General features: G+C 35.9%; 1 protein-coding gene across 1 annotated transcript; it reads left to right on the top strand.

Annotated features, from left to right (window-relative positions):
• The first annotated feature begins 3,850 nt into the window (after positions 1–3,850).
• LOC127853765 (uncharacterized) lies at positions 3,851–12,437 on the top strand. The gene is made up of 4 exons (XM_052388533.1): positions 3,851–3,993; positions 7,403–7,745; positions 8,084–10,021; positions 12,286–12,437. Exons 1-4 carry the CDS (start codon positions 3,880–3,882, stop codon positions 12,435–12,437), a joined length of 2,547 nt encoding a protein of 848 aa, XP_052244493.1. The 5' UTR covers positions 3,851–3,879.
• Positions 12,438–12,995: the final 558 nt, after the last annotated feature.

The following is a 12,995-nucleotide window of genomic DNA, read 5'->3' as shown; positions in this document are numbered from 1 at the left end:
TCCCAGATAAGTATTGTGCAGTCCGCACAGGCTTATCAGGGACGACACTTTAAGTATGTATGGATGTTTCGTTAGAGGAGGTCTCTTCTAAACAAAAATCCAGTGTAGGCGAAAAGTGTCGTCTCCGATTAGCTTGTATCGAATGTTTCCTCAACGTTGAACACGCAACGCAACATGAACAGATATTATCAATATTAGAAAGCACGAATTAAATTTGATGCGTGAAATCGCTAATTATTGAAAACTGAATTCGAACCGAAGTTGTGCCTGAAATTGATACCCTTTTTAAAAACTAAAATAGGACAAAGGGATATGGGATCTAACACGCCACATTTAGTCCATACCACCACCAGTCACAAGGTCAAGTTGGGTCAAGTTGAAAGAACAGTAAAAGGATTGTTCAGATTCGTATACGTGGTGCAGAATCACGTGACTTTTGGGGGTTCCATATTTTAACTTGATTGGATTTATTTGACGGCAAGTGATGCTTTATTTCAAATAACTTTTTAAAACTAGTTTTCTTAAGAATTTCAACTAGCGCATAAAGAACAAAAATTATGCTGCGTATGGCAAAGTGAAATGCATAAGAATGACTTTATGTAATAAGCATGTGTCCTTGTTCAAAATATCCATTTTTACTGCATTTATTGTACACGATAATGTTTAACGCAACTTGAAATTTCTTCACCGATTTCAGAGGTATTTAAGGATTTATTCTTATACCTTAAGATATCGGCACAAACTGCAAGAAAAACTTCTTTTATGCACTTTAAGTAAGTTTTTGCAAACGTATTTCAATAACTTAAGATATTTGCAAAAATAAAGTTCTTTACGATGTGATGACAATCTGTCCAGCCCGTGTGTAAACCCCTGAAAACCCCGTTGATTTTGCACCCTGTATAAAGACAAAAAGAAAGCAGCAGAACCTTATACGGCTATGGAACAATCATAAGCTCGAATCCATATCAAGAGGTAACTGAAAATCTATTATTGTCGGCAATAAATTGATAACATCAAAGTAAAATGATATAACAACTATATATATCTATATAAATAAAGAAGGCGGATGTTGTATGTTCATTATGAAGCTAGCCAACTTATCTCCTAGTAAATAGCTGGAATGAACGAATTTACACCATACGCCCACTCTATTACAAGTAGCTTGATGTTATTAGACTCTTAAAGTAGCAAGCGGATAATTCAATGATTAGAATAAATGTTGTCAAGTAATTGTGAATGTGTTCCCAATTATTAAACAAAAACTTTTTAAATTTATTAATGGTTATACATAAGTCTACAATGTTTATACATTGAATACATCTTTACATGTTTAAACGTTCCTAATTTCCTAATCCTAGTTTAATCAATATTTTTCATTCTATTTGAATACTTGCAATATTGGCTGAATTTCCCCTAACACAAATCTTTTAAAGCGATAGATTGAAGAAGCTTCTGATCAATAGGGGAGATTATCGCTTCAAAGAGATGGTAAATCTTTATTTGTCTACCTTTGATATTACTTCCGCGTTGCAACACGAACACTCACAGTTAATAGGTCAACTTAATTATCAATGTTCATCATAACATGATCAATATTTAGCGAGTTATGGATGTGTAGTTCTCTATATGGGGAATTGACGTACCGGTAAGTTGTTTGAAGTATAATCATTGAATATAAATGAGCTAAAAATACATTTTCAAAGGTCTGAATACATATTTGGTGCACTTTCGATTTTAAAATTTATATTTTCTGATGTGAACTGTTTCCACTAAAATAACGGCTGACTTGACTTAAATATTTTTTAATTAAAAAGGCTGTTTCACCCTTTTACAGATGATTGCAGATAATTGCAAATAAACAATTGTAACAAAAATGTCGGATTACCGGGATGTCTTTCGAAAGCCGGAAACCCAGAACTGGTTTAAGGCGGCCATGGGTATGAACATCACACGTGACTGCCTGCTCCACATTGTAAAAGAGGCTATACACGAATTTTATCATACGATCCGTAAAGAGATAAACCGAAAACACGGAATCCTGGAGAACGCTGTCTGCAGTCAGTGTCACACTCCTAACGTGCTGCCTGTGATACCGATAATAAATGCTGCAAATACAGAAAATGCGCATTTCATGCAATTTACAAGCCGCAGAATTGCCCCAAGTAACAATTTATGTAATGACATATGTACTGAAATTGTAGAAAATCACCGATTCCGCAATCGTTCAAAGCCAAAAAGCTTTCAAGGCCCCACCTGGGTAAACACCGATGCGTGCAAATGGTGTGTACACTCGTGGCAGATTGCAAAATGTTATCTCTCAAAAGACGGCTACAAAGACGTAAATCAAGCAGAAGATACCGACTTCAATGGCATAGTAAATGTCATATACAACTGTGAATTCTTTCAAAGATATTTTGCGGAGGACCTGACAATAACGGAAAATGTCTGCACAAAGGTAATATTATTGCAGACGGTCTAGTTATCTTAACATGAACACTTTACAATTAAATTAAAATATGTGTGTATAGTTAATACGAATTTGATTGTTTAATACTTTCCTTTTATGATCCTAAATCATAGGAATTTTTATGTACTCTACCATAGGCTAACAACTAAGCTATTCAGAAACTATTCTAAACGTTTTTATTAAATAAATTACATAGATTAGCGGATAATTTGAGAATGATCGTAATATCTGGCAAAAACTCTCAGGGATGTTAACAGATTATACCTACATACACGGAATAAATATATAATTCAATATAATATGAACATATGTTCTACCTAATTTACTGGCAAAAGCTAATTTGATACCCATGTATAATAATACAAATTTGGACATTATTGTGTACATAACTTTATAATTGTTTCAATAATAAATAATAATGCATAAAAAAACTCAATACTCATATTTTGCTTGATAAAGCGTTATTAATCTACCAAGCTTTTGCAATTATTGTGTGCTGTTTAAGCCTCTAGAATTCCACGACAGTTTTGTGGCTGCGACATACTGGTTAAGGTGTTTGCTTAGCGACTCGGAGATCTCTGTATTGATCCTTTAAGTGGAAACGTTCTTTAGATCACCCTTAAGACACCAAATACCGGTCCTACCCAGAAAAATGTAATTGTATAATGTCTTATTCAACTAAAGCTGGCTAAAACTGTTGATTTTAGCATATACTGATTAAACATAGATAATCAAAATAATGTCACTTGTCAAATCAATTTTTATTGTAATGATTATCAATTTATTAAAATGCTACACTGAAGGACACCATGCTTGTTTCGCGAATGAAACATTTCATAAATGTGCGTATCTCCCAGAGTTTTAATATTCTTTCACATACCTTTGTCGCCTAGTTTGAATTCAGTCGCCACTAAAAATACTAGCAATTTTGTAGCAATTCATAAATGACAGTCTTAACTGCATACATTTAGTTTGTAGCGTCTATTCAAGATTTAAATACAAACAAACATAATGTAATTTCATCCATATTATTTATTTAACATTCTTATAAACATGGAAAAAACAGATACATCAGTTTTCACAAGCTCTTATTCATATGCGGTCTTTTGTCCGTAATATGTGAACCATAATTAAGCAACAGACAAATAGTTGATGGTACGATGCTTGAAGATTCCAGATCTTTTAATGAATACCTACTTGTACTGTATGATGTGTATACTTATGAATAAGTAATTGACTTTCTTTCTTTATCTTTTTTTTTTAAGTTGACATTATAAAACAGAATGCATACAACAATAAACAAATCATGCGAGCACTCATGCTAATGAATTATTGGACACAAAGGAAATGACAAATTGATATTTCAGGCTAGAGATATTGGGCGTGACGTTCGCCATGCGCCCTCGAACGCCATGACTCAACAGGAGAGTGACCGAGCCATCGACACTCTAGTAGCGTTGTTGCAGAGCCTTAAACATGCCGATCACCAGGCTGCTTCGAAGTCTGCAGTGGACAAATTAACACAGGTAGGTCAAAAGGGTACATTATATGGTACAGACTTTACAAACTGTACAAACATTACAAAATGCGTTCCATTAAAGAATTGCAATTTCATAAGGTAGCATTATGCACGTCTTAACTCGCCTGGACACATTGTGCTAACAACATGCTTTGTAAGTCGTTTGTAGACCGTCGTCAACATTTACCTAGTTAACACTCTAAGAAGCATGCCAACATTTACCCAGTTAACACTCTTAGAGGCATGTCAACATTTTCCTAGTTAACACTCTTAGAGGCATGTCAACATTTACCTTGTTAACACTCTTAGAGGCATGTCAATATTTGCCTAGTTAACACTCTTAGAGGCATGTCAACATTAACCCAGTTAACACTCTTAGAGACATGTTAACATTTACCTAGTTAACACTGTAAGAGGCATGTCAACATTTACCCAGTTAACACTGTTAGAGGCATTTCAACATTTACCCAGTTTACACTCTTAGAGGCATGTCAACATTTACCTAGTTAACACTCTTAGAGGCATGTCAACATTTACTTAGTTAACACTCTTAGAAGCATGTCAACATTTACTCTTTCAACTCTCTTAGAGGCACTAAACATTTACCCAGTTAACACTGTTAGAGGCATTTCAACATTTACCCAGTTTACACTCTTAGAGGCATGTCAACATTTACCTAGTTAACACTCTTAGAGGCATGTCAACATTTACTTAGTTAACACTCTTAGAAGCATGTCAACATTTACTCTTTCAACTCTCTTAGAGGCACTAAACATTTACCTAGTTAACACTCTTAGAGGCACGTCAACATTTACCTAGTTAACACTCTTAGAGGCATGTCAACATTTACCTAGTTAACACTTTTAGAGGCATGTCAGCATTTACCCAGTTAACACTCTTAGAGGCACGTCAACACTTACCTACTTAACACTCTTAGAGGCATGTCAACATTTACCTAGTTAACACTCTTAGAGGCATGTTACCTAGTTCACACTCTTAGTGGTATGTCAACATTTACCCAGTTAACACTCTAAGAGGCATGTCAACATTTACCTAGTTAACACTCTAAGAGGCATATCAAAATTTACCCAGTTAACACTCTTAGAGGCATGTCAACATTTACCTAGTTTACACGCTTAGAGGCATGTCAACATTTACATAGTAACACTCTTAAAGGCATGTTACCTAGTTAACACTGTTAGCAGCATGTTTTTATCAAATCTGTATGTAACTGTGTCTGATCATTTGTCTAAATGATAATTTTGCCGAATTCGAAACGAGGTCACGTTAGGTCAACCACCAATGTATGAGGTCAATTTGAGGAAAAAGGTTGTAAACAAACAATATAAGTTACATTTATAGTCGAATCTTCTTGAATATTCGTCGGCGCATGTGTTTAAAAGATGTCTTGGCTAAGTTGTAAAATGGTTCCGGTTTATCGCAAACCATTCCTTTTATGGTTAACCTTGTGAACACTCTAGAAGCCACATTTCCCTAATCTTCATGAAATATATGTTTTTTTTAAAACTGTAAAATCTTGTATGAAACTTGAAAGGTAATGGGGTTTGTTATATTGGTTGTGTAACTTTGTAGACAGTAAGACTGGTAATCCACTACGTTTGTTAAAATAATGCCCCGTGTTATATCCTTGCCAAGCCCCAGGGGTCAAGTGATGAATAGACGTATATAGTAAATAACTTTAAATATATTCCCTAAAAGAGCAAAGGTCAGTGGTTTACTATTTGATATTTAACATAGCATTGTGGTCATTTACTAAAGTTGTTAAAATCATGCACATATGATGTTAACTGGACCAGAGGTCACATGAATTATTAGGTAATATATACTAAATAACTTTGAACATCTTCTTTGAAATCGCAAGGGTCATGTGATTAAATATTAGAACGATAGTTCCAAGTTCATTATAAGTGTCAACAATAAGAATTCTTAACAACTAGGTCTTTGTCGAAAGTATACTGCACAGTTATCCAGCAAAGATAGATAGACATTAAAAAGCAGAAATGACAACCATAAAGTATCGCGTAGAGTAGTCCATTCACTTGATCCAAGATCAAGGGGTATATTCAAGATAAATAAAGCGATGATTGATCTGAAGCGCTCACCTGAGTTCTAGGTTAACCAGTTGTCAAAGACATGACCGGGTGCCGTACTATTTCACCTCACTTAATTCAAACATTGCTTTGAAGTTTTGTTCAAAATATAGATACTTACACTGTATCATCAAGACTGAGTCATACAAATTGCTTCTAGAATAGTATTATATTAAATTAACAATCGGCCTTGATATTGTCAAGATAATATTTTGATTAAGTTTAATTATGGTTTAGTCATTGATGTGGCTTCTATAGTAACAAGTTTTCTTTAAGATTTAACGTAAAATTTGGCATGATATAAAAATACATATTTTGAGAAAAATAACGTTTTTTTTATCAAGATTGAGTCTTCTTGAATGGAAACAATGTTTTTTACCTGGTTAACTAGCTTTTCGATTTTCGTCACCTAAATTGGAGCTAAGCTTAAATATTATCCAAAATAACTCTCTTAAAAATTCTCGGCAAAATTTGAGACGTACATGTGGCCTCTAGACAGATTTTAGGATATTTCTACGGTATGGCATGATGACCTGGTATTTTGACTTGAACTCTGGAAAGATATTGTCAAGATAAACAGTCGGATTCCGTGCGGTCGCTGTGGCGTGGTGGATATGGTGTCCGCCTTGCGTCCGGTATTTCAAGGATTTGATCTCCATTGTTGAAGAGTTTTTTAGATTCTCCGTATCGACACCAAGTACTGATTCTACCCAGGGAACGGAGTCGAGATTATATCAATAAGCCTTAGGCTTTCCATGCAATCGAGCATAAATAAATATGGTTAAACTTGTTTTAAAACAATCGGACCAAGTCTCATCCAAAAAGATTAACTATTTCAGCAATAGAGTATTTTCAAAGTTATTGTATTTATTGTTTTTACTTGAATTGTGTCCTGAGTATATTTCGGAAAAGAGGTATCGACTTTTAACTGTATAGCCTGTCACTCTTGCTTTAATAATTTCACAGTAATTGTCCTTGTGAATTATCATACTGAAAATTTGTCAACTTTATATCTTGAATAGAATATCAGTAATCAAGACAAAACCTCATAGGTATGTAGCCTGCATAGTTGGGAAACCAGTTCTTAAAACTGAACTGCCTTTGCCCTGTGACAAAGAAGCCTGAGGGAGGGGGATATTTCAGGCACGACAATAACAGTTGATGTATTGGTTAACGTTGAATTAAGTTTTTTTATTGGAGTTAAAAAAGGGTAAAAAAATCTGTATTTAAACTTAAAACAAACGTTCACAAACAATCTAAGTATTAATTGTTGGATTTGATCTATATTGATTTCAAATTTTACAGTTGAAGAACAATACACTGGCTATAACAGACGAAGATGTAACGAAGATTCTTGAAGCATTCAAAGAAAGTTTGACAGAAGAAATCAAAAGAATTCTCTTAGACGAAAAGGACAAACTTGTAGTTACAATGGAGAACACGGGCAAAAGCATCACTGCAGAAATCATAAAAGCTGGAGAAGAACAAATTGCGATTATAAAGAGGACAAATGAAGAAAATTCATGCATAAAAAGCAAACGTGCAAGCAAGGGCTTGGACTCGGACCAAGATCCAGGAAGAACTGGCAATGACATTGCACCGGGCGCATCGATTGAGAGTCCATTTGCAAGAGACAGTCCATTATTCAGTAGGTGTTATATATGTTAATGGAATATAACGTTTTATCATTAAATACGCACGACAACTATAGTTTTCTCTGTAAAGTAGTTCTGGTCTTTTTTCTTATCATAGACATGTCAAGTTTTTGAAATTATACAATAAGGAAGAAAACTCCCATATCAAATACAGAGACAATGGTACAGATGGGACATATAGATTATATGCCAAGATTTACAATCTTGTTGGAATAAGAATATCTTAATAGTGGGAACATCTGAGGAAATTCAGTGGCATATAAAATTACATGTTGCATTTATTTGTTTACCTTAAATATCAGTATACAACCTATGTTTTTATTTCTTGCAGAAATTAAGGCCTGGTTAATAGAACAGTACCAGTCGAATTGTGTCGCGCCGGTGTCGATGCTGGATCCTGACATAGATGTACCTTTAGAACGGATCTACGTTCCCCCGTCCATCAACGAACTTAAGAGAGGCCAGGAAGATAGATGTGGCGGGATTGAGACGGACAATACATCAAGGGGGGAAGCCGACGTGAGTTGCTACAAAGAGTTGCTTCATCGTGACGGGAATCAGATTAATACAATTTACATCCAAGGCGATCCGGGTTGTGGCAAAACGACCTTTTCAACAAAACTGGTTCTTGATTGGTGTAATGTCCATTCGGAAAATATTATCAGCACTAAAACAAATATCCCGACAATGACCACTTCCAGCAAGGAGACGTCGAAAGAAACACATTTCAGCGATCTTGACGCTTTGCGAGACTACACATTTCTGTTCTTTGTGTCATTACGTGATTACAGTGGATCAATGTGTAACGTCAGTCAGATGGTCGAGGATGCAATAAAAAGCAACAAATTACCTTGGGATGACAGTGTCTGGGAACATAAATGCATTGTTCTTACAGACGCCGCAGACGAATGGTACCACCCCGATTTATCCTTTCCTCGGCCATGTGACTATGCTTGCAGGTGCGGTAAAGACCGGAGTATGCCGCTGTACTTACAGCGAAAAAACATTACCAACATTATAACCGCACGACCGTGGAAACTTGCCAACCGCAGGGTGAGCGATAGCTTAACGCGTATGTTCCAAATTTCCGGCGTTGCGAACTACCAAACCTTGGCGGAAAATGTCATTAATGTTTTAGCTGAGAAAGACGGTATTTTGCAAAAGGCTCAACAAAGCAAATGCAATGATTTCTTGAAGAAATTAAAGAACAAAAACATGATAAATCTCATGACAATACCAGCTATTTGTGTGCAACTCGTTCATCAGTTTTACGTTGGACGTTTAATGGAAGATTCATTATGTGCTATATACATGAATATGCTAGATATGCACATAGCCAAGGGGTTGCACAAACTTCAAATTAAAGATTTTGACACTGAAGAAATTTGCGTTAAAGAAATAGAACACATATTTGGAACCGGAAAAAATAAGTATATGTCGGCTAATGGGTCGCTGGTTCGCTCTGCAAGTGCGCTTGCGTTTAAAACACTAACAGACTCTAGTAAACAATCGTCGCTAGTCTTTGCGGAAAACACAATCGCAAACCACATGACGAAAACACAACTTGATTACTTACTTCAGACAGGGATTATCACAAAGAAAAAATCGTTGGCGCTTAGCCCGCAAAAGAATATTCCATACATGTTTGTACACAAAACTATTCAGGAGTTTCTAGCATCGATGCATATTGCAATTAATCAGACGGATATTGAAGACATCCTGAAAGACATACAGAGGGTGAATTGTGATGGTGAGTCTATTCTGGACATCGGTCAGTTATTTATCTTTACGTGTGGAATGTGTGCTCCAGTGGCTGAAAGAATGTCAAAGCACATGATGGATGTCATAACAAGCGACATGAAAAGCCAGCTGCTTTCTATTTCAGACCAGGAGATGGATCTATTTTCCACGCCTTATTTAGCACAAAGAATTTTATTGGGTGGCTTTATTGAAAGGTTGGCGAATAAACAGCCGTGCTTACAACTGACACTCACTCATATATCACTTGATGATTATAGAAGACCTACCATCAAGGAAATCGATGCTTTAAATACGTTAATAGATATGAACATCTCAAACATCACAAGCATGGATGCATTTTACTTTTCCAATTCTCAACAGTTATTAAATCGTGTACAGGAAATTATTTCGCAATCGAGAGAATCATTGTCGTATCTGCGGCTTACAGACACGAGTCACTCAGACCTTCAATTAGACCTACAGGGTCTTAAGCTCAAGAGCTTATTTTGTGCAACAAATACCGTTTTAAGTAATTTAGACTGCACCTATATGCGTTCGTGTTCTATATCTCTTCCAACACCATTATCAGAGGGGCGCATCTTACAATCAATGTCCATCACTGGTAAAAACATTACACGTCTACATCTGAGTTGGTTTGAATCAATTGACCTTCTCTGTGCAGCTCTTCCAACCCTGACTAGTCTACACACGCTTATATTATATGGGACAAATCTTGCGGTTACACTGCTGTCCTCTCTTCCTGAATCGATCAGAAAGGTAGTTTATCGAGACAGCTATGTTTCCGCTCAAGATGTAAAGTCAATGGTGGAATGGTCAAAATCACGGAACGCGTGTGTGCGTTGTGTATTGTTTGGCTGTAATATAGCTGCCAATGAGACGGATATTTGTAACTGGATAAAACAGCAGGACGGTATTGATATTACACAATGTGAATCGGTACCTAGCACAATATATGAAGATCACTATCGAATGTCTATTTCCTGGAGTACCATTTTATCAAAGTGACAATTATCAAACAAGTTGTCACAGATTCAAGACGAAAGGAGAGTGACATAACACTAAGCACGTAGACAACATTACAAATTTACATTTGCTTCATAATTGGAAATTTATAAAACTATACAGAATTACAAACGCGAAAAGTGAATAATCTAAATGTGCTCGTTTGTTTTTTTTGTGTTCTTTAAATTTGGTGGCGATGCTCAATTCACTAATATAAATCTTTAAATGATTTTGACTGAAGCTTGGACAAAATGCAAAAACCGTAAACAACACCCTTATATGTTAAATAATTAGCTTTCGCTTTACTGTGTAATTATTATCAATAATTTATACAACTTCATGATGTAGCTATACATTCCATTTGAAAAACGAGTGAAGAGTTTATTGTATACGAGTTTGTGTTTTGTCTCCGGTGCTTTGCATCTCACGGAACACTGATGTTTTCTATTTCACTCGCCCTTCGAGAGTTTTATATGCCATTGAATTATGTTAAAATAAGTATTTTTAATATAATATGTTTTCCAGTTATTAAGTAACCTATTCCACGAGACAATATATTGTGCTGTTTTGTACAGAATATGCAATATATATATATATATATATGCATTATAATCCTCCCTCTATATGTTAACGACTCGTATAATTTATGTTATGTGTAATCATGTGTTATTTATGAATGAAAAGAACGCACTATACCTTCGGAGGAACTTCTAACTATACAGTGCTGAAATACATTTGTATCATAAACGGCAGATTATTTCACAGTAAATGTGAGGTTAAATCTTGTAATATTCCATAAATTGTATTTGAACGTGCTCACTCTTTTCAATTATCAATAAATCGCTGCACTTGTAAGGACTGACTATTTTTTATTTAATTGTACAGATGGTTTAATTTAAGATGATATTTTCCAAATAAACCTTTTTTATACTTCTCTTCACAGTTTCTGTTAAATCTGTTTCCAAGTAAATTTCATGTCTGAGGTTGTTATTGCACATGATTTGTGTAATGATAAATTGTGACGTATATACTACACGTGCGTTTCGTCTTAGTCTACGCTGCTTTCCTAGCGCGTCCTTGATCCGACTATGATTTAAGGAAGTGGTTAAAATATAGCATTGAATATTTTAAAATCCTTTTCACATTGCTGAGACCCTTCTTGCAAATATATTGTTCATCAAACAATATACACTCAAGCATTGGCTTACTAACGGGCTTTAAAGAGCATAATTAATTCTATGGACATTTAATGTATTAAATAAAATGTGTGCAAACAGTGCCTAATATTGCCTTCATTTTTTTATTATTTCATAAAATTATTATCAAAGCATTTTTAAGTAACATAACTACTTAAAATCAACGAATATTCCGCAAAATATTTCGTAAAAAAGTTAACCCATAAATTATCACTATTCCTTATAGCAATAGCTACGGTTTCAACATTTACAAGCTTCGGCACCGTCGGAAGAAGCACGTATTCATGAGAAACACGTCGTGCTTCCGATCTTTGTCAAGTTTACCATCCAGCCATGTGTACATGCTTGACTAAATTTATTTACTCCTGATAGTATTCAAACTATATACGTTCGAATAAATATGACGCCTACCTCTAGGACAACGGGGCTTAATGCATGTGTGTAAAGTGTCGTCCAGATTAGCCTGTGCTGTCTGTAGATGCTAATCAGGGACGACACTTTCCGGTTTTATGGTGTGTTGCGTTGAACGGACGATATAGAATGTACGAACATGAATTAAGCGCCGTTTTCGCAGAGCGCGGCTCATTAAAAAATACGGTAGTTGGTATGCAAGCACCTAACCGCTGTTATATTCCCCTGTACATAAGCACAGTCATGGGAGAAAAGATCTTCAACTGTGAAACCGACCACCCACCAGTCGTCATGATGAAGTGCCTTGCCTCTTGACCTGGGCGTGCGTTCGAGCTACAGGCGCCGCGTATGTTCTTCGCGCAGTCGACGCAGCGCTGGGTGGCGTCCTGCTTTACTAAGCACCTGGGGGAGGGAAACACGGGGGTATGTGAAACACTCGCTTATGGCAAAAAACGGGCGTATTGGAAACACGGGGTATGGGAAACACGGGCGTATGAGAAACACTTGTGTTACACTATCGTATGGGTGATTGGAAAATACGGATATATGGGAAATGTGGTGAGGGAAACACGTGCGATTGGGTAATAGGGGTTAAAGAAACAAGGGCGTATGGGAAACACTGGCGTATTGGAAACACGGGTGTATGGGAAACACTGGCGTATTGGAAACACTGGGCTATGGGAAACACGGGCGCATGCGAAATCACGAGCGTATGGGTTCTGTCGAAAATCGCTAATATAATGTGCTTGTTATGGTACGGTATGGAAAATATTTAGGTGTAAAGTTTGCCCCGTGACCGAGGATGATTTAAAAAAATACATCCATATAATAGAATAATTAGAAACAACTTTAATAAGATTCTATTCACAAGTA

The sequence above is a fragment of the Dreissena polymorpha genome, chromosome 12 (assembly GCF_020536995.1).
Source record: "Dreissena polymorpha isolate Duluth1 chromosome 12, UMN_Dpol_1.0, whole genome shotgun sequence".
Lineage (NCBI taxonomy): Eukaryota > Metazoa > Mollusca > Bivalvia > Myida > Dreissenidae > Dreissena > Dreissena polymorpha.
This window is presented reverse-complemented; position numbering and strand designations above follow the sequence as displayed.